Genomic DNA, 23,660 nt, shown 5'->3' with positions numbered 1-23,660 from the left:
TCATGGGAATGTGGGAGAACCATTTTTAGAGGCTGCATTCCTGGATTTTTCTCATACTGAATTTTTCCACTCCATTCACTGGTTCACAGTTTATCTGATCTGTGCCACATATTTGCTTTTTGGGACAAAGTAATTTAACTGACGATTACAACACAGTTTTCTTGGCTAGTGCTACCATTCCTACTGTTCTCGTGTTTCCTGTCTTGCTGTTTCGTTTGACTTGTCACCTGTGTTTGTATATATATCACTGGGATGGAATTGCAGTAGTGTTCTCTTAAGTAATTTATATGGTTTATGCTGAAACTCTGAAAATAGCAACATTTTCAGTATGCCGAGATATACAAATGGAAGGATCCTTGCATTGCAGAGCCCACACAGTTCTCAATACATCAGCATGGCTGTTTTAGGCCATGTCTGTGAGGACAAAGGGCTGACCTGCAAACACAATATTGGAAACACAAGCTATATGAGGCTATTTAGCCTTGTTTGTTTGCTAGTAGCTACTGTAATTGATGTGAGGATCATATACCGCTGTTTCTTAAATGAATTCAGAGATTCAGCATCAACAACATGGCTAGATAGCGTGTTCTGTCTTGTATGTAAAATACTATAGGCTACTTCAGGATCCTATATTAGGGTTTTGCTGTATTTCTGTCTTACAGAAAGATATATACAGTACAGTATTTAATTGGGTTTGAGGAACACAGAACAACTCGTAGACTGACTCTGCCTCTTCAGGTTGGCTAATGTATGCATATCTCTATTGGTGATATTGATTATTCTGAATGCTTTTATACAATGCATACTGAAGAGGCCAGTGCATAAGCCAACAGAGGTGAGGAGGGCAGTACAGCGCTACTGTAGCCGTTACAATCCACACTGATGGCTTGAATATCCCAGCTAAATAATATCCTCTAAAAATAAAGCAGTTTGACTCTCCTCACTGGATACCTCAAAGAAACCACCTCTGCCTTTACTTTGTCATAGTCTCGCTTTTTAAATGTAGAAGTGCATCAGAGAGGTACGTTTCAACTTTGAGGGTGTATTAATTTGTAGAAGCTCATTTAGCTTTTCCTTCACATGAAGCCAAAGTGTGTGTCCTATTACTAAGATTCAAACATGTAATTTTTTTTTCTGTATTGTTAACCTGATCAGATTGTTCTGAAGCATGAGAAACTATGTACAGGGTAGATAAGGCATAATGTGGTACTCCCATTGCGAAATCCATCACTGTCCTCTAAGTTAGAGTGTTGCTATTCCGTTGTCTCTTTATTACCATCTTTCATCATGAATTGCATTCCTGAATCCCAGAATGCTAATCTCATTAATCATTATGGCTAAAGTGAATATTTGTGGCACATGCCTTATTTTCAAATTAAATAGCATGACATAACCTCAAAAGGCATTATTTGTTCTCTCATTTGCAAATAACCAGATTTGTAAATGTAACAGTAAAGGATTCCTGGGACATGATTTTACAGCTTAGTGCTCAAGTGGCTTACATTTGACTACTGATTGAACTTTCATCCTGACACGGAAAGATGAATATTTATGTGTGTGTAAAAGCTACAGTAGAAAAACAAGATGCTTGTGCTGTACAAACAAAACAGCACAAATGAACACATTGCCTATTTGGAGCTATAAAATATTCAGTGCTGTGGGAAAACTCTTGCATATCTGTTTTCAGTGTTTTGCTTGCTCCTTCCGATTTCAACCCTTTCCAATTGTAGTATCAGAAGATGTTTATAGACCGGGCAGGAAGTCAGGCTTTTGTAGTGGATGCTAGAGAAGAAGGATGTTGAAGCGGCACTCTGGCTGTGAATTAAACATGTCACTTCCAAGTTCCTATTGTTTGCGAACAAGGGGGGTGACTGAAGGGTGAGAAAGGGCTTTCCTGTTCTGGCAAAGGGACTGGAGAGCTATCTCAGGTGTTTTTAATCCTTTTTTTTTATTTTCATACCTCTGTCTCAGATTCATTATTGTAATGGTTTAGGCATTCTGGGTAAAAGACACGGCCTAAGCATAACACAGCTTAAAAGGCAATCATACATATATTCAAATTCATAACATACAAAAAAAGTTAAATTAACAAAATGTTTGTTTCCCTTTTGGAAATCTAACTCAAGAGACAAAAGTGGCAAAATGCATTTCTTTTACTGGAAGTAGTGTGGAAGACCACACGAATTGTCCCTTGAGGCATTTTAGGCCAAAGGTGAAACTTTTGAAAAGTTAAAGTTGTTGAAAATTTGTTGCATCTCTCTTCACGTCATGCATTTTCAATGCTAAAATTGAACTGCACATGAAAGAAATAGTTACTGTTGTTTTAAGAAGATGTAAAAAATGCCTACAATGCTAATGCTCTGTGCTTTGATGCAGATTTGTAAATGGGCCTCATTTATAAAAGATTCTCAATAAGGTGAAATGTGTCCATAGGCTAATTATCAGATACTGTACAGTGCACCTTAGAACCTTTTGTGAATGAAGCCCTATAATTACTAGAAATGCTGAGAATTTTCCTGCATACAAGAGTAATGGATCCTCTAACCTAATTCATCCATTCAGGGCTCACACACCTGCTGGCTTTTGTTCCAACTGTGCCTCAATTAAATAATTGAACCTTTAATAGTCCCAATAATAGGTTTAATCTGAACAGTGTAATTGTTTTCAGTTCCTAGACATGAAGGAGATTCCCTTCTATTATACTTCTTAACCATGTGTAATGCATACGGCCACCATTGATTGCGAGAGCCGGCTTACCAGCGCGGTGATGACACCGCCCTTCCCTGTGAATAGCAGGGACCACAACCGCTGGGCTGAGGGGAGATTTCCCTTTGGCTCAAGAGGCTGGGTCCCTGTTGAGTGACGCCGGAGGCCCGGGTTCGAGTCCCTGACGGTGGGGGGCCGACCTGATGCGGCGGCGGTGAGGGCGCCCACGTGAACCCTGTAGCGTTACACTATGAATATGAAAAAATCTTGTTGGATCAGAGTAGGATCTTCTATTAAAGTAAAGAGCTCAGCTCCAATAAAAGGCAGCAGGTGTGTGGGTCCACACGACCAGGATTGGGAACCCCTGCTCTAACCACTATTCCTTTGTGTTGAGCTTGAGATAAAAAATGTCTGAAGGCCAGGATGGCCAGGACTGCTCATAAATCAACGATTTCAGCCTACACTGTTTAATGTTATAGTGCATGTTTTTATGCATATTATTTACAGTTTTATATAAAAAATTAAGAAGGAAGTTAACCACAGGCCTTTACCAGCTAATTTAGTAAACCACTTGACCACTTCATCATAAAACTGCTCTATGTGACATTTTGAGATCCAGTGCTATTAGCTTCCTTTACTTCATTGTGCAAGTCAATCATTAAAAACTGGCAACTGTTTTTAAGACTCAAAGCCCTGGCACGGAGGTGGTTAGGATAGAATGAGACACAGGTGTGCTCGTGTGCAGATTCACTTTCCATTTGTCATGCTCCCAGCTCCACAGCACCTGACAGGTGAATTAGTGCTGATTGGATGAAGGCCGCATCCCTTCCTGATGTCACTGTAAGTCCACAGTTGCCCAGAAAGTCACAGGCGTAAGTGTTTACTAGATATCTGAGAGATTCCTGGCAAACTAATCTCAACCAACTGTACGCCACAGCTTCAGGAGTCCTGTTCACAATTGGCTAGTGACATGATGAGTCAGGGGGCAGCAAGGTGGCACAGTGGTTAGCACTGCTGCTTTGGAGTGAGCAATGGGTACAGTTCCTGGCCTGGGGTGCCATCTGCGTAGAATATGTACTGTATGTATATCCTATTTTTGCGTAAGGTTCCTCCCTTTGCTCTGGTCCTGTCCAGAAGACATACTGGTTGGTAAATTGGCTTCTGGGAAAACTGACCCTGTGTAAGTGTGTACATGTCTGTGTCTGTGTGTGCCCTGAGATGGACTGGCATCCTGTCCAGGGTGTACCCTGCCTTGTGCCCGCTGATTGCCAAGAAGGACTCCGGCACCCCTGTGACCTTGAAGTGGATGAAGCACTTAGAAAAGAGATAGATGATGACTCAGGATTGAGCTAGTGATGTCTAGATCATAGAGCTCCTCCAACTGTGCTCTGAATATGGGCCATTACTGGTTAAGCTGACAAACTTCCAGTCTCACTCCCATAAAACAGCAGCTCTCTCTCTTTCTTGCTAAACTATGTACCGCAAGAGTAAGAGAGCATTGTTTCTGGGTTAAAATATTGGGCACAATTTAGAGTGATTCACTCAGTACAAGTGTTCACCTTCTCTAAACCTCAGGCATTTTTATATTTCTTAATTATTAATAACTGAGCTGCAAAACGTGATGGAGCAACAAATGGTAGAGAGGATTAATACTAACAAAGACATGGAGGGATTTAAAAGTGAAGCATTATTACGTTGTACTCTTCAGCTGTTTAAATAAGTTTAGGTGTTCACATAATCAAGGAGCCGTGGTAGTTCAGAAGGCAAGGGTGTCTGGCTCTTGACCAGAAGGTCCTTGGGTCAATCCCAGGTAGGGGCAAGCAATTTAGCTTTCTCTAATTCCTTCCAGATGGCTCTCAGGTCCACTCTTGCTTTCCAAATGAGTACTGGGGGTTAATCCTTCCGGGGGTAATAGGTTGGCTGGAGTGTGATGCTGACCACATCACCTCCACCTCCAGTGTCGGATAGTCAAGAAAAATGGTGGCCTTTGTCCCCTGTTCCCCATGGGCCTTTATGGCCTGAAAAGGGGACCTACCTACCTACAGTATACATATAACCAAACCACACTGTCTTATACAGCAAAATTAGGAATTGCTTTGATTTCTTCAAGGAATCAGACTGAAATTGACCATTTTTCAGCAATACTTACACAGTCTGTTGCCTGCTCCAATTTCAGCTTCACTGCATTTCTGTCCCTTATTTGGTCCTTGTCTACGCACTCAACCTGAAACAGGACAGGAATTGTTGATATTTTGTACAAGGCAGTAGCCTCTGAAATCCTTTGTGTTTGATGGGCCATTGAACACTGTCCAACTCTTACAGAACACCTAGTTTTTTCTTGAATGACTGGTAAACCGTTAGAGAATTTTGCATTTCTAATTAAATTGCTTGCTGGTCCAGAATGGCACTTTATTTTCAGCTGGGCAGGGTGGCGGGAGACAGTGATTAATGAGCTGAGGGAGATTTATAGCGTACACCAGAGCAGCAGAGGTTGCCAGATAACAAGGTCTGAATGAGAAGAGCCTTCAATATTTTGATTGTTTAGAACCTGCTTCTTTTTTTTATGATACCCCAAAAATGTGACATATTTCTTCTCACAGCATTCTGTGGGGAACAATCACAGAAACTCCTGTAGCTGACCTGGTGTCATTCTTTTCTCCCAAAATTTACCATCTGAATGACCTTCTAGTCTTTTCCACAGTACAATAGACAAGCTGCTTCTTGGAATAAGAAGCCCAGTGCTAACAAACTGAGAGAAGAGGCGACTCTTCTTTTAGCATATCACAGCAATCTAAATGTTTAACTTGTGGACTTCAATCAGTGTTATTTGCACTGGTCCGCATTATAACCTGAAATACGAGACCTGAATCCGAGTCAGTGAAGTTCACCAATGTTGTTAATGACACAAGCAAAGCTTCACGATATCTGCCTTTGTTGCTCTGCAGACATTCTTATCCTCACCTCGTGGATGGGAAGAGGTGATTTAGAAGACACACTTGAAGAAGTCGTGACAGGTAACACTGTTTTCATTACTGTGGAAAACAGGAGGGAGGTGGTAATGGGGCTGCTTGTTGCCGTTTCAGTTGTTGGTGATCCTGTGGTTCCCTCAGACACCTTAGAGATTGTGCTGCCTTCTGTTGTACTGACATGCATCTCTGTGCTTGATGACATGTACAGGGTCGTGGACTCCTTCTTTTCCATGCCAGCAGTAGCTGTGCTCTCTTGTATTCCTGAAAATACACACATACAGTACCAATCAGTTTATTTCAATGGGTCACAATTTCAACACATCTGCTGCACTTTTTAAAAAATTCAGAATCTCCATTCATTTAAGTTATAACCACTTACTGAGTTGGAATCTCAGTCAAAAAAATCTCAAAAGCCAGTCATGAGCTTTGTACATCTCTGCTCATATGTATTGCTATGACCCCAACAAAAGAATGAGGAAGGACTCCTCTGACCTGCCCACTTGCAGGCCAGTCGTCTTTTAACACCTCAGAGATACCACAGCTCTGTACCAGAGGTTCAACACTATTCGAAAAGGAAGCACATCCCGTACCAACGGTACTCTATGCTTACAAGCGCCTGGGAAGTGACTGCAGGGATCACTGTGTCACAGAGAACTGATAGAGCCCTGGTTGACCAATCCCATTCCACTCTCAGTGTTCCTCAGCCAAGTGTGCATTGCTGCAAGGGTAATTCCTGAATCCCAGTCACGGTCAGCTAGTGACATGGCCCATGGCTGCAGCAAACTATAAAGTTCTATCATCAGTTATGTTCTCCAATCATGAAGAGTTATCTAGATGTAAAGTTTGCCCTTTAAATTAATCAGCAGCAATAATCTCACCTCAAATCTGGACAAGACTAGGAACATTTCTGTTTTTATGTTCTAGATTGCAGAAATTTGGAATCAAGAATGGGATTTGATTACACAACTTGGTTCTATGACTATCACAACTATCACTTGTTTCAATCTCAAAGCAATTGGAAAAGCACTAAAATTTGGGTACTGGCTGTAGCTCAGAGAATATCCTAGCCACTCTTTTTCAAGTTTAAAAAAGTGCTTTAAAAAAGTCTCAATTACAGTACTTATCCAGTTCTTTCAAATGAAGCGAATTAGCAAGTCATTTATTCTGATATCAGGCAAGATTCTCAAAGTTGTTACACTCATAAAATAAAATAAAAGCTTACCAACAGAAACATAAAACTAGAAACATAAACACAGTATGATTGGATTTGTTTACAGTGAAAAAGCTTGCTCATGGCTCAAGGAATTTCGCAGCTCTCCAGAGAGAGAGACAGACATACTTTCACAAAGTTCAGAACATAAAAAAAAACATACAGTAGCAATCATTTCTCCTGGGACAGCTGATTTATTAATAATGATAGCTGAGGCTTCCTGTGAATTTGTCGATAAGACCATCATCATTTTTTTTACATGAAAAGGCTATAGAACTTTTGTGAAAGAAGTTGGTTTAATAAGCAAACTAAGCATTGTAGATATTTAATTAGAGTTGAATCAAGAAAATGAATCTGAGGAAGGATGACAATGAATTCTTGAATAGGGTTGCTATGGGGAGAAGAAAATGGCTGAACTTACCAGAGAGAGCACTAGCTGTGCTTTCTGAGGCCCCATTACTGGTGCTGACTGGGCCCGAAGGTTGTGTTGTACTTGCTACAGGAGGAGTAGATGCCACCGTGGTTTCACCATCACACAGTGCACAATCTGAAAAAGGACAATTTTGTTCTTTAATCAATGAATGTTTAATCTGGAGTGGAGCTTTAAAATATTATAAGAACACTGCATCACTTGCTAAGAGCCTAAATTAAGCAGAATCCATTTGATTATCAGGATGCAGATTGTACTGAATGGAACCATACATCTGGTATTCCAAATTGAGACATCTGATGTTGTAAAAGTTAAAATAGGTAATAATTCAGTCATCCACGATGGAAATTTCTAAAGGTCTTCTGGTTATCAACAAATAATATTTTAGACAGGTACAACTTCATTTGTCATTAATCACAACTTGGTGTGAGTATTTGCATTTTCAGTTTGGAAAGAGAGTCTTGCCATGTCCGTGTCTTTTATGTAAGAAGAGTGGCAGCTAGAGTTTTGTGTGTGTCACCTGTAGGAGAGAGCATGTAACTGTAAAGAAGATTAGAAAATAAGAATGAATACAGACAAGAGGAGGCCATTCAGCCCCCTTTGCCCTTTTGGTTTATGGTATTGCAATCATCTACAAAATTCCATTAACCCATTTTTAATTAAAACCAATAACTCCAGCTATGACACCCATGTCCTTACATTGCCACAGGTAAAGAAACCACCTAAGCCAGCCTGAGCAATGCCTGTCTCACAGGATTGATGTCCTCTAAAGGAACAGTATGCTGCTGCACATAAAATAAATTTGGGTTGCAATTTCATTGGTCTAAATGAAAATGTCTGGGTACATTTCTCAAGCATTGTTCACTTATATGCCTACCACACCTCTTTTGCTCACAAGGCTGTGATTATCACATTAGTGAAACATTTCAATACCCTTGTCCTAATAGAGGCATGTGTGAAAGAGATGTCAGTTGCATACTGTGGTGATAAATTTGTAATAATAATTACAGCACGCTTTTGTTATGTAGCAACTAATATTCTGTTGCAGAAGACTAATTGGCCAGGAATTTTATCATACACATGGTGTTTGCTTAAATTGGGCTGAGGGTTAAAATAATCTGCTCTCTGACTGACTGACTACAGCAGGACCTGACCTGAAACCAATTAGGGCTATTTGCTCAGGAGCCAAAGTAATTAATAGCCTAAGTGTGGAGTAATGCCCCCTCCTGGTGCTGTGTAAATAAACGTCACTCTGTGACAGCCCCAAAGGTCATGACCTTAGACTCTGTGTTGCTCCTCTGGGGAAGAAACATTTGGATCAAATAATTATAACTAAAGCGATCATCTCTTCTCATGACAGCACGTTTGATTTCTGCTTTTATTTTTGGTCTGTAATACTAATGATAGACTTGCATATTATTGTTAAATGGTAGTAAGTAATTGTGTTGAAAGATTTTTTTTAAATACAGAAGGTATCACTGAGTGCTCAACGATGCAATTAGCTGTTTTTTTATTTCGTCAGCGCTTCACTTTATGAAGGTTAGGAGCTTCAAGGCATTGAATTAGAAGACTACTTCTTTAGAAAAGATAGAATATTTGACAAAGTAATGCTTTTGATTTATATTATGTCACTTTTGTATTTTTTGTGGTATGCATGCTTTATTGAAATGATGTATTGTAATATTTAAGGGCTATTAATTTAAGATAAAGACACATTTGCCCAGGGAATGTGTAGAGATGCGATTCTAATCTTTGGTTTAGACATTCCAGAGGTCTGGTACAGAACCCATTCTCACCCTGGCTTCAGAATGTAGCCAGCTCTAGATCTACTGTATTGTTGTTTTTCCCTTATAAGGCACCCATAAGGATGGTTAATTTTTTTGTAATGTTGCAAAGTACAGCAAAACATATCAGTTAATATGACACCCACCCGAATAATAGTCTTCATGTTCCCCTGTTTTGAAAGGAAAGAGCTACTTTGGCAGCAAGACTGAAAGACATTCATTGACTATGCTAAAGAGTGGTGAGACAATGTCAACAGAAGGAAAAATAATTAAATATCCCTACAACAGCAATGCTGTATGGTATTGATTCTATGGTTTATTATTATTTGGAAGAATTCTAATGCTCTTCTTTATGACCAAAATGTACTTTAGCGTATAAATCCAGTAACTAATTATTGAATTTCTTGATTTTTAGTTTACTCTGGTAAAACATTACAAAAGGACCATTTCCTGAACTATTTACCATCTCCCAGGAATGCATTGCAATTGGCAAGGATTATCAATAAGAAGAGAGACTTTCTGGAAACTGTAAGTGCTGTTGATCTCCTGTAAGTGTAATGTGTAAACTCATTTTTGCTCATAATATTGTAGCATTAATGTTGTTGGACATTGTGCAGGGGAGGCCATATATTTTAATGGCTTCTACTAAGCTTAAATCCTAAGTTTTACTATGTTAATAAACCTGCTTTCTGACTGCTGGTGGCAGAAAATTAATGTTTATTGAAAGAATAATTGCACACAAGAATGCACAGTCAATTGCCAGACTTACCAAAACCCATGCTTATTCACCTTACCCCACCCTCTCTCAACTCTCTATCCTTCCTCTCTCCACTGCTTGTAAGCATTTGCTTTGAAACCTATTAAAATACTTTCTGCTCAGTCTGCCAGAAGGTTTATAGTTAATCTTTTAAACTGAAAAAAACAAGGGGTTAAATTTTTTGTGGTTTTAGGTTTTTAGTTTAACGATGTTTTGCCAGTCAGTTAAGTTAAATTAATAAGGACCTAGCAACAGTTCTCTCTCTCTCCCATGCCCAACACATACACAATGCCCACTTCTGTTCTTTGTCAGCTCGTAAGATGTGACAGGAGTTTATTTCTGCGTTTCAGGCTCTGAGGATGCAAATACGTTTGGGGAATGATGAACGGTCTCTGAGCTAATTAACCTCCTCAACCTGAGTCCCGACTTTGTCTCACATTCCTTTTTCTCATCTATCCCTTGATTGTTGGCTTTCCAGGACAGCCTTGGCTGTGCTTGCTCAAGATATCTTCCAGCCACTCTGACTGTCATTAGTCATTAACTAATTTCTCAGTAGCCTTGTTCAGCAGTAAGACCATTTCTTATCTGGACATTGTTGTGTCAATATATTAATGTAGGAATGATGAGAATGATGACTTTATTATCTTAATAATGTATTAAATGACTGAAGAGTTGTTCTATTATTTTTAAGCAATAAAAATTGCTTTCTCACCATAAGCATAAAGACTACTGTATTTAAAAAGATTTTAGGTTTTAAATACCCATAAGTGTAGCCCCATTTTCTGTTTCCTGCTAAAATGGTTAAATGTTTGAGGTTAATCTGTGCCTTTAAAAGATTTTAAAGTGCTCTTTTACTCTAAAGAGGGAAAATGTCTAAATTGCTGTATACCATATATTGAGTGAAAGTAAGTATAGGTGGCAATGGTGACTAAGATTAAACACCTAATTAAAATAGTTTACAGATTACTACTATGGTTTTTTTCTAAGTGCTGGTGGCTAGCCTATACAGATATGTGAGGTGCAGTTAGTGTCTAAGTATTAAAATTGCATTCAGTATCTTCTTGACGGATTATACATTTGAAACATTCTATAACTCTAGTGCCCTTTGATAATTTTATGGTGAGAAAGAGTATGTTCTTTTACAGTGTAACGCCCAAACACAAGTGCCAGATGGTAACACTGCAGTTTCACACTCTACTTTTGGGACCAGACAAATATAGCAGAAGTATAGTATTTATATAAACATAATGTATTAGCTGAATAAAACATATTATTTAGATACATATTATTTTACTATATATGTATATAATAGGCTATTTCTCTGTTATAGCGAGTATATTTATATTGACTATTTCTGCATACACATACATATATCAAAGTACATATATAGCTATATACAGGTAGAATCTCCACAAAAGAATTTTGCATGTGACTTACTACCAAATTCCTACAGATGTTTCTCTTGATCCTTTACAAGGTTTAGCATGTTTTTATGTAAAATGATATGTGCAGCACCCACTACGAGAAAAGTTATGGAAATTATTAGAAATTATGCCAATCCTTTTGACTTTGTCACAACCATTGTTCTTCTTAAATGCCTATAGAAGCTGGCTATTTTACTTTGTACAGTAGGTCTTCATTTGTCTAGGATCTGTGCCAGTTTACTTTGCCTTTAAGCTACTCTCATAAAAATTCAGATGTGGTCAAGATTAAGCAGCTGGGTCTTTTGTGTCTTCACACACGTACTGGAGAAATCAAAGACATCTGCACTAATGAAGCAGACCTTCCTCATTCAGTCAGTTTGTAGAGTAGATGTGGAACATGTAACAGCAGTCATAATAATTCAGTTCACTTCCACTGTTGCCATAACAGATTTGGTTACTATAACAGATAAGATTGTGAAGGAGCTTAAAAAAACTTCTGCACAAGGAATCTATTCCCTTTTCAACATGACACTGAATCCCATTACAGATTTCAAGAGAAACGTGTCACAATTGTCATTTGTACAAGTCAGCTCTCAGTGATGAGCCTTTTGTGTGGATGCCAGGCCAAATTATGGTACTGTATGTATACTGCTTGTATACTTTTTTTTCCTGCTCCTGACCGAATAGCTCACAAACATGCTCAAAATCATTTAGACTTCATAAAGAAATCTTGGCCATTTACTTTCCTCTCACCTCCAGTGTTCTTCATTTCTGTTTGCCTGTTAGAGAGTCAACGCCTTGAGAAAGGCCCTCACACTGTACTCTTCGCTGTCCTCGAAACAGATCTTATACTTCTGGTTGGTTTTATGTGCTGTGTACTGTAATGTGAGAGTTAAGAACTCTGTTCATACTCAGCACATTACCCCATGCCTAGCAAAAGGGGCAGATATAAGTTTCAGCACACTGCCTTGCTTAATTATGAGACTTTAGTCGATTCTCCATCTTACTGCAAAGTTAATTTCCATATGTATTTTGTATCTGTAAAAAAATGTTAAAATAGCAGTTTGAATTTTTAAATGTTTTCTCTTGCATTTTAAGGAGCAAGAAGCTAGGAGGAGCCTTTGTAGAAATGGTCCAAAAATTAAGGTCTCATTGGCCCATGACAGTAATGTCATGACAGAAGCGATACCAAATGTCACATTGCTTGCTGGAGGAATTAGAGTTTTCGTTCCACATTGTAAAATGTGGCTGCCAGATTGTAAAAACAAACAGATCTTTTTTTTCTATAATATAACATGTGTCACATCATACTCAAGGCCTAGTTAGCAGTACATACTGTAAATGCAAAGCAACACTGCCTACTGTCAGTTTTAGGCCAATTGTAAATCTCCCTCATGGCAACAGGCTAACAGTGTTGTGATAACTTACAGTTTTTTTTTTTCATCAGAAACAAATATCACAATATTTTCAGGGTTGGGTTTCTGGTAAAAGCTGGGTCTTAAAATCAAACAGGAGATCTCTCACACAGAGGAAATGTATGTCTTAACGAAATATAATATAATATCACTTGTTCTTACACTGCAGCCTCCTGATGGCTCAGAGGGACAGGGAACCACCCTTTTATAATGGCTTTTGGCATTTAATTCTGGTAAGTGATACTGTGCAGTTCAACTCAGTTGACCTTCCATAAGAAGACGACAGCAAAAATATCAGCAAGCTTCTTGACAGTCTTCTAATTCCCATTACCAGGCACCACGGCTGTTTTTCACATGCGTGCTGCACTCCAGTTCCAGCTCATTCTCCTATGATTTACTATGAATTCCTCTTATTTGTTTTCAAGCACTTAAGGAGCCTCCTTTCCTCTTTCTCTACCCCCTCCACCCTTCTTCCCCAGTTTTATCTTTCCTGCCATTCTCAGCGTTAGGGGTCAGGGCAGAGGAACAAAAACAAACACTCTGAAGAACAAGAGACGAAGAACAACACAAAGAACGGACAAAAGGATCTAGCAGGTTGGCGTGTGTCCTTCTACAAGTCCTTTCTTTTTTTTTAAAAAAAAAGACCATGACTTCACTTCACTCGGAGGGGGTTCCTCCCAGTGAACAGATGTTGATCTCCATTGGGAGTTTCATTTCTGCTTTCAGGCTGAGCAGAGACCTGACATCACTTACTCAGAATGGGGCTACACAAGGCCTGGGCTTTGTAGGGAGACCCCCACCCAGATAGAAATCAGTGCGCACCTAACCTCTTGACTACAGCTATCACCATGACAGCCCAGTACTCAGATTTACTCAGATTTCCCCACCAGGGTCTGCTAATCGAGGGGCGCAAAACATTGTCTGGGAGTTCTCTCCTTTCTAATCTCTTGAGGAATGTATGTTGTGGAATGCACAGCGAGTCTAGTGCTGTGGAGGAGGACAGGCGGTTCCTTTTGCAGAGGGAGCCCATCACTTACTCAGCTTTGGCCTTCCACCTCGCAGCCCAAGCCCCAGTCAGCTGGAGGTGAAGTCGTGGTAGACCTAAACCCGCAGTCTGAACACATCCCACGCAACACACAGGTCTCGGGAGACCATGGAGCTTTGTGCTACGCAGAATTTGCATTGGATTGTCAGAATCGATTTGCCAAAAATAGGAATGCAAGAGGTCTGAATTGTGGTTTGATATTTAGTTGCTACAGTATGCACAGTAAAGTGTGTTTGCTGTAAATCTTAGGCAAGTACAGTATGAAGCCTTCAATGGATGAGCACTATTATTTTGAGCTCTTAACCACAGGTTATGCTAGAACATCCAACAACAGCCTTAGTCAGAAAGGGGATCAAAAGAAAGTGTTGTCTAAACACTAAATTAGAATAGGCCTCCTTAATTCTAACTTTAACAATTTACCAGAATGGGTATATGATTGCATAGGCTCTCTTTCACATTATGCAAAAGTGAACAACCGAAGATTAATCTGATTTCCATTTCGGCTTGCAATAATAAAATAAATCACCCATTATTGGATGGTACGGAAAATCCTATTTTATATTTTTTTCAAGGCTGAGTGGAGGCTGCATATAAGTCTATGAGTTTTTTTAGCACATGGTTTAGTTTCCCAAAATATGACATCATGTAACAAGAAATACCAAAAAGAAAAGAGAATGTGAGCTCACCAACTAAAAAGAAGGAAACTGGAAATATTTAAGTTTTTAAGAAAACACACGTAACCTTAGCAAAATGTAGCCTAGCGGTCTTGCTTTCACCAGGAACAAATGCACTCTAAAGATACTGTACCTCCACCCAACCTCATAAGATAGATGCTTTAGCTGCTGTGAGACACAAAGCAAAAAAAAAAATACACCCAAACATTAATAATTTGGGAGTTAACACTGAAAAGGAACAATGTGATACTTTCATATGTTGTTTGCCTTGGGATATCATAAGAATCATACGCCATAAGTTTTTTGAAATGGAAAATATTATTTTGGCATCCTATTCTCCTGATTCCTTCAAACAAACTCCCTGGAAAAAATAAAACTCTGATAAAGAACTGAGTACATATTAATAATAAAATTGAATTTTTGCACACTTATTAAGACAGGATATGGGTGTGGAATGCGCAGTTGAGTCAAGTGCGGTATGCATGCATAGGAGGGTCAGGGGTGATTTATGTGCTTTAATAGGAGAGGTCGTAAAGGAATGAAATCATCCAGTTGTCTTCTGCAATGGTGTACTCCCTTTGCAAGATCTCGTACTTGAAACATCCTCCGTGTCCTGCCTGACAGCCTGATATTAAGTCTTCTTTAACTGAATTTATGGCACCGTATACAAATTGTTCTCACTGCTAATCCATGTGTGTGCCACATACAGTATTTGTACTGCCAATTATCCATCCACTTACACTAAACAGCTGTAATTGCCTCTCTTCTCATTTCATATAAAGTGCAAATAAAAAGAATGACTAGAAATTCTGAACATTTTCGACCAAAATATCAAATTGTCTAGCTCAGTAAGGTCAAAACTGCTTCATTCCTTTCTGAAAATAAAAGGGAAATGTTACTTCCTGTTAAAGGGAAAAGCACAACTTAAAAAAAAAAAGTTTCCCTTTTTTCCCCATAGATGTTTTAAATTGTTCCACACAGCTGTACTGTATGTCTCTATGTGTTACACATCTGAAATCAACTCTTTTATTACAGCAGCACTGTATAAGTATTCCCCCTTTTCTTGATAGAGCCAGTGCTGACAATCTCCATTTGAAATAAAATCAACACCACGAAATTCACTCCAACGCAAATCATCTCTCATCCAAAAAACACAGATGGCAAGAGATTGGTTCAAGTTCTTTGTATACAAGTATATGGATTGATTATATACCGGTGCTACAAAAGGATATATGGTTTGTCTTTGCATACTGATTCTATACAATACTCTGGAAGGAACTCTGGAATAAACTATCTGTATAGAGAACAGGAATAATGCCAGTGTCCTCCTGGGCTCTCTGTGTTTAGTGGGGTGATTTTGTCAAACATTATTTTAAGCAGCATGTTCCTGACCCTTGTCTGACGATAGGAGACCCTTTTCTGCTACAGGAAAAGAAAACTATGAGAAAGTTCCAATACCGTCCCAAGCAGGAAAAGGATGTAATGTGTTTTCAATTAGGCACACAAAGTCTGAATATTTACGTTGTTGCACAGCGTTAATTAGCAGGAGCAATTACTCAGAGCCCATAATGGCAGAACAGTTTGCAGAGCACAGGCACGGCTGAAGAAGGTGAAATCTTTTTTCTTCCTCTTTCCCTTAGGGCATACTTTTCTTTTTTAAAATAATGAAGTTCTCTTTCCTCTTTTAAGAACCTTACAGTATCTTCCTTGAGTGTCTTTGTATTCTATTTCAGATCGGACTGTTTTTGCAGGCTATTTGACATGCAGCTTCCTGTGTATATTTCACTGTTTGCATGTAAATTCAATGTGTTGCATATTGGGGAAAAAAACCTTACAAATACAAATACATGTATTATTCATGACCTAGACTTTCTGGTTTTCTGTTCAGATTTGCATTAGCTGAACTTGAATAGTTGGATTTCTTTAAGTGACCAAAGACCATTATCTGGTATTTGTAAGTAAACAGAATTAATATGCTTCATTTGCATAATATTCTGCATTATGATAAAAATATTATGCAAACTCCTTATTAAACCACTGTAACAGCTGTCAAGCTGCCTCTCAGTACCAGAGGATTTATGAACAAAAACCGCACAGCAGTGATTTCTAGAAGAAAGATTTGGGTTTCAGGTCTGCCTTTCATGAGGGCTAATTTTGCAAATCATGAACAATGGCATGTTGGCTTTAATTAAAGACTAGTGTTAAGGGGTATGTCTGATTCTGTGAGACATTATTTGTGAAATTTCTGCTAGCTGAAACTGATCTGATACCTGCATTTGTGTTTTAGTCAGACACTTTAACATCACGTTTTCAGAAATGGTGGAGATTTTTTCCACATCAGCACGTTAAGCACAGAATAAGGAATTCCCTGGTTGTATCTGTGTGTGTTTTTCATGAATAGGTTATTATTGAGGAAAGAGGGAACTCAGATTACAGGATGTTTGTGACTTTAGGGGATAGTGTTTTTTTTTCCTGCTTACCTCACTGCTTGTTTCATTTGGTGGTTCCTTTTCATACTGGTAGAAATATTATTTTCATGAAACTGACCCTGTGCTTTTCTACAATTTGCACATGCTTTGTATGAGGAAGAGTGTTTAAAAAACTGGATAACATTTTTATGTCTTTAAGACATAGCTCACAAAGACTGTATTACTTAAAGGCCACAAGAAGCCTCTTTATTGCTTGTTGCCAAGATAGTTCCAAAGTCGGAAAACATTGAAATGGAATACATTTGATAATAATTTAAACCTGTTGTTTAGCAGACTTTTCTTAAAGTTGCATTTAACTTAGCCATTTGCCAGGATCAGGATAAGTTTTGTGCAAGATGAATAAAAACAATGGACCAAACAATTTTACTACAAATTAGGGTAAAATTCACCTGCAGTTATACAAAGAGATCTGTTTTTGTATTCTGTTTTCATGTGTGCAATGTGGAAATTTAACACATGGGCCCCCATTACATGTGCCTGTGCTGGGGTATATCTGTGGGTCTAGCCTTGGAATGACTCTATTCCTAATGTAGGTCAGATTTTTGGTTGAACAAAGATTGACCGAGCATTAGTGGAGAACAAGGAAACAGATCAGTTTGTGAGCTTTCTTCCTGCTATTGGAGAGCTCTCGGGCTTGCTTTTTCCTTTGAAATTTAGTTCACTGGGAATGCCTCCTTACTGACCACACCCAGGTTCTAGCTGAACTGCCGGTGCCTGTGAAATGTATGAATTTGGCATCAGGTTTCTCTAAATTACAGCTCCACAGTAGCTAAAGCTGCTATAAAACCAGAGGGGATGACAGGATATCAGGGGCTTAAAAAACGAAACACTTTTCAGGCTCGTGTTTTATTTTCAGGTGTGCATCCTATTCATAGAATCTACAGTTGAAACTGTAATAAAACAGGAAAAACTCCATATTGTCCAAGAGAATACAGTAAATGTTGCTCCTCAATCAGATACAGATGGAGATGAAAGATGTCATGTACTGTATAGACGTAGCTAATCTTTAGTTTAATAAAATATTTCTGCGTATATGTTCATTCTTTTTAGTTTTGTATTCATTCATCTCTGTCCAGCACTGAAGTAAATGTGGGAGTGGCTGTCCTTGTCACAATAAGCCTAGTCACGCTGCCAGTGGACAGGAATGGGCAGGGAGCAGCCGACGCCACATATAGGAGGCTGGTTTTGTTCACAGAAGCCTGTCAGGTTCAAACCTCATAATTCATGATGGGAGCGCCAGTCTATACACAAAACCTCCCAGTCTTCGCGAAAAGGAAAACTGTTCCTTGGAGAGGTGCCCCCCACTTTGACGTTTCACAGGGAATGTGTTCCTTTCTCTCTCCTGGACTCACACCCAACCATTCCTAACTGGAAGCTAGACTCCACTTGAACTGGCCGCCTTCCTAGTCTTAACCTGCTTGACCACTGTGCCCGGTGTGCATGAAAGGCACACATTGTACAGGACAATCTTTGGATGGGTTTGGAAGATCAGGAAACTCAAAATATTTGTTTTCAAAAATAAAGTCTGGAATTGGGAGTTAATTCTTAGCTCATGTCCTGCCTGTTCTAGAACTGCCAAATGTTAATCCTCCCAGTTTGTCTGTATGGCTGTTGGATCAGCACAGGAAGGCCAAGTCTCATGCACGTGCACAGCCAGAGGTATTTTCTTCTTTTTCAAACGCCGCAAGGCCCAAAGTGCCTGTCTGAGATGGCACATGCTGACAGTGAAGGATAAATGCATTTCTCTCTGTCAACACTGGAAGTTCACATGTGTGTCCAGTATGTCACAGGGTCCACACTTGTGAGGACAGCTTAGTTGGCTCAACGTCTTGTGCCCATCATAGTCCTTTAGGGACATAAACTGGTGATGATTGTGCTATGAGGTTCAGTCTGCATTCTAACCTAAGGTCCAAATAGGTGGCATCTGTCTGGACTTTACACTTCATTTTGAAGGTTTCATTTAAAGAATTTGCAACAAAATGTAAAATAGCAGCATACCCTCACTTATAAAGCTTACATATGTTCTCTAATGTAAATGAAAAACAACTCCTTAATTGTTTGAATTAATCAAAACCAAACTCTCTTCGTGTTTTGCTAAGCCTTTCCCAACACAAGGGGCTTTTTCATCTGAGGTCAGCTGCTTTCTTTCATGGGATAAATTACATCACTTACACCAAATTTGGCATGTCATTGATTAGAGCAGGGGCAAAACAATGAACTCAAAAAACACGGTGAGGTGTACATTCCAGACGTGAATCAATACAGCAAATACCTAAGAACAGTGGGCTAGAAACAAAGCATTCATTATCATTTATTAATGAAAATGTAAGTTTGTAGGTTCTCAGATTTACACAAACTACCCTTCTCCTTCCTGAAAGTACTTTCTACTGTATGTCTCCAGAGAAGTGTGTTGCACTTTGTGATACAGCAAAAAGAGTGTGAGGGCGGAGGTCTGTCAGGAGAATATGTAAATATCATACAAATCACTCCAGTTTTCTGCAAGTAACCTACTGGATTATAATAATTCCTTGCTTTTTGTGTAGTATTTCCCATCCACAAGTATCTCAAAGCTCTTTCTGTTTGGGAGTTGATCAATTTCTAGATTTTGGTAGTGTGATGGCTTTTCCCAGCTTCCATTCAGGATGACTGCTGTTTGTTTCCACCTTTTTTATTGCTTTCACACATTATGGTGCAAACTGCACCAAGCTGCAAACAGCTCTAACAAGCTTTGATTAGCAGCGAAGGAGGGTGTGTCTGGGGTGGAGGATAAGAAGGGGAAAGAAGAGGCTTGCAGGCAGCTGCACTTTGCTATTCTGAGCTCCTGACTTCATGGCTGTAATATGAAGGTGCCACAATCCAATACCATCAGTGACTCTCGACTGTCATTTGGCTTGTTTGTGCCGTGCAAGATTAATCTGTTGTATTCTTATAGAGCTGGGATTTTCTTCAGTTTGGCATGTGCTGCAGAAGTGTGCTTGCTTTCCTGACTTTGGTTGTAGAAAGAAAAACTGCTCCACATGTTTAGATCACAACAGGCAGATGAAACTAAATCCTTTGATTAAAGGTGTTTAGTAATGTATACAGGGGAGGTTATTAAAACCTGGTTGCAGGACAGGATTTTATTAACTAAAAACAAGAATCACTATGTGATTTAAATACATATAGATTCATAGTTTTATATATACAGATCTACTGTACAGTATTAGAGATTTAATTGTCTGCACATTATTTTGTGTCTTTTATGTGTGGAGTGTGTTTATACATATGCAACACAGATGTATTTATTTGGTAGTAAATGTGCCTTCATATTAAGAAACGCTTATTAAACAGCATTCGATCTTAATATGAGCAGACTTTCTAATTTTATCTGCGAATGCCTGCTTACTGCACACTGCCAGCTTTCATGCCAGAATATCCCCCACTCCCTCCCAGTGACAATTTTGCCCTATCTGTGCTGCACCAGTTCCAACAGCTTGTGAAATCCTGTTCCCAAATGTGCCTCGCCCTGTAATTTCCAGGGCCCAAATGGTTTTGCTGTTAAATTTGCAGCAAGCTCACCTTCCAGCTGTAATGGTTTGGAGATCGTCTCACCCAGCGGGCGTCACCCAGGCCTTAATTTAATCCCTGCTGAACTGACAGAACCCTGGCCACATCCCTATCCCCAGTGTCCTTTCCTTATACCTCTTCCCTCTGTTGAATTTACTTGGATCTTTTACAGGGCAAAAAGAAGTTAGAGCAAAAAGACCATTTCTCAATGTGAACAGATCTGTGGTAGTGGAAACTACTTATCAAAAAAAGTGATGTCAGGACAAAAAGTGTTTGATAGCGAGAAACAAGCGCAACCTCTGAAATTAAAACTGTAAAAATGACTAAAGAACTACTGTCAAGGCAAATAACCAAACCTTGGAAAAAACTGGCTCAAAATGCACTAAAGTTTCCACTAATTTACACATCCCCAGACTCCACTTCTCCAAGGCAGGATGTAGTCAGGTCGGCATTTGAGCTAAGCTGAAAGTTTCCAGTAGTACACTAGTAACTTCATGGCGCACTATTCCAACTTCTGTAAACACACTGCCAATACATTCATCACATAACAATACAAATGAACTTTTGTATGATATGATTTTGTATACATATAGAGCCTTTTGGCCAAAGGAAAAAAAAAAGCTGCATTTTAATTTCTTGGAAAACTGAACCGAACCAATTTGAAGAACTTAGCTTTTGTATTTCAGCTGATACACACCTCAGTCTTATTTCAACATCTCTCCAAGCCAAGATACCTAGCAGGTAGCACAAACAAAAATCACATACTGTATATTTCCCTCAGACAATGTCAAAAACACTACCATTGCTTGCTAAAAGAAAAGCAGAAAGTGGTACTCACTTAGAAGAAATAGTGTATAAAGAAATAGGGCTGCAGCCAGCTTTCCTTTAGATTCATTCATTCTCCCTCCTAGTGTAGCCATCCCTTCTCTGAGAGCGCAGCTTTCTGTTCTGTGTGAATGGAGAGCAGTGTGGGCTCCTGGAGCTCCGCGTTAAGAGTTTCCTCTGACTGTGAGTGTAGCAGCAGCACTGTGCTGGGGGTTTCCTTCAAGCTAGCAGGATAAAGCAGTGCTTATGGTCTTAGTATAGGCAGACAGTTTTATACAGCCCCTCATTACCAATACTCCACACCCCTTTTCTCACTGGCTCGTTTAACCCTTTGGCTAGGCTGTTTCAGCTGGCCTGGAAGCGTGCTGGAGAGCTGTAGTGTGAAGGCTGAAGACACAAGGCTCTGATCTCAAACTGAACATGTGCTGTCTGCGTGCGTCAGTGTGTGTGTCCACAGGTGAACATTTTTAACCCCCTTTGAGACTACTTTGTAAAGTTTTCATGCTTTTTGCACTTCTAACATGCGGATTTTTTACTCCTTTTACCATGAAGCAGATAATTTGCACTAACAAAGATTGTAAAACAATGTCCAAATAAACAGGATCCAGGATTTAGACACAGGGTAGAGAACAATGTTTTGTGTAGGTTCACAATTAAAATAACTTCTTGGATGTCTGCCAGGGTTGCCATTTTATGTCATGTAATTATATTGTTTTCTGCTCTAGACATGTTCATTTCTCAGGGTTGAAAGCTATATTCCCATCTTTATCTCGGATTCCATAACAAATATATTCATTCAGTGTTATTTACAAACTAAACAAAGGTTTAAATAATCTCTTCAATATCCACACCCTCTCCTGTAAAAACTCAATCCATGTTTATATGACTTTCCTTTGGCCCTGCTATGTGACAGATTTCCATATGTCACAATCTTCAGTCTTCCAGAGCTGGCTGCAGCAGCTGTTCATTTACAATAAGACCCAAAATGACAAATTTAAAACCAGATAAATGATAAGCTTTGGTAAGATATGCACTGAAGTGCTTCTTGTACCACTCAAAGGATGAAATTCCATTTTAGAGTTAAAGACATGGGTGACAAGCCAGTAGTAATTCTTCTGACAATACACAATTATCAAATTAATGTCATCCGTGTAATACGATTAACCGAGCCTGTTGCTGCTTTCGCAGATCTGTCTTGTAAACAGGAAGAAGACTAACCAACCCAAATTGCATAAATAATTTACAGAATCCTAGAAAAAAAAACCATGGTGTATTATATAAAGAAGGCATGCTGTGCTGTAGTTCTGAAGTATTTTCACTGTGTTCCTTCTCAAACAGAAGAGTAAATCTCTAAGCCTTAAAACACATACTGTACAGTCTCTGTGCAACATGTTCAGAATAAACAGTTGTTCTCTCTTTTCATTTCTGACAAAATAAGGAACATAAATACATAGCATCATGTGTCTTTTGCTCATTATTTGTTAATGTAATAATATTATTATTATTAACAATAATCCATTGCATTTGAATTAAGATATTTTCACCCTGAAGTATCCCAATTTCCACAAGCATAACAAAATGCCATTAGACATACATCTCTTACATATTGAAAGTATACTGAAAGCTTTAAATCCACCCTTCATCCCCAAGAAATCTTCAGAAGAACAGTGAATAACACAAACCAGAAGATTATTATTATTAATTAAGAGAATGTTTTGTTCATTTTATCCTCCTTTCACCTCATAGCATGTAACATATTAAGTTCTGCTGTTTCATAATCTTATAAAGATTCAGAATCTTTTTATCTCAAAAGAAACTAGAGACTAATATACTGTATATTTCAGCATGCCAATACTATTTATATAATATATCTCCAGTATGTAGGCTATTTGATACATAGAGTGGCTGCTGAGGGTATACACATGCAACATCTGGAACTCTTGACTGAAGTAGGAGTTTCCAGGGCTACCCTGCTAAATGCCTGTTTAAACAACTGTACCAGATGAAGGCAGATTAAGCCAAGACGAGCATCTGGGTTTCTCTTAAATGTTTTTTTTTGTAATTGCTAACCATATACACCACCCTATCCCCCCTCCCTTCCCCAGGGCAGCTCACTGTGTATCAGCAGTATTCAAAGAAAACGCCGGAAATCGGTGGTTGAAACACGCCTATGGAGATCTCGGCCTGTGCCGGGTGACGCGGTGTGCTGCTCATTAAAACAAACCAGGGCTGGGGGAAGACCAAAGGGCCTGTGCACACAGACTGGCACTGGAGGTGGAAGAGAGGCCAGAACTGAAACAGCACACTTTACACATTGAAGTGTTCAAGCCTTCCAACAGACCCTTTCAGCACTTCATCGATGGGTATCAATACCAGTCCCCAAAGA

General features: G+C 39.1%; 1 protein-coding gene across 1 annotated transcript in view; it reads right to left on the bottom strand.

The window, feature by feature from the left end:
* Positions 1-21,520, bottom strand: part of LOC148830893 (hematopoietic progenitor cell antigen CD34-like) — a 30,057-nt gene extending 8,537 nt beyond the window's left edge. Inside the window, exons 1-4 of the mRNA XM_088922007.1 lie at positions 21,288-21,520; positions 7,307-7,432; positions 5,668-5,936; positions 4,856-4,930 (exon numbers count right to left, since the gene is read on the bottom strand). Of these exons, the coding sequence (XP_088778133.1) occupies positions 4,856-4,930; positions 5,668-5,936; positions 7,307-7,432; positions 21,288-21,369 (552 nt within the window). The 5' untranslated portion in view covers positions 21,370-21,520. The remainder of the gene's footprint in view (positions 1-4,855; positions 4,931-5,667; positions 5,937-7,306; positions 7,433-21,287) is intronic.
* Positions 21,521-23,660: the final 2,140 nt, after the last annotated feature.

Source organism: Atractosteus spatula, chromosome 7 (genome assembly GCF_055471065.1).
Source record: "Atractosteus spatula isolate fAtrSpa1 chromosome 7, fAtrSpa1.hap1, whole genome shotgun sequence".
Taxonomy (NCBI): Eukaryota; Metazoa; Chordata; class Actinopteri; order Semionotiformes; family Lepisosteidae; genus Atractosteus; species Atractosteus spatula.
Note: the sequence above shows the minus strand (reverse complement) of the source record. Positions and strands in the feature narration are given on the sequence as shown.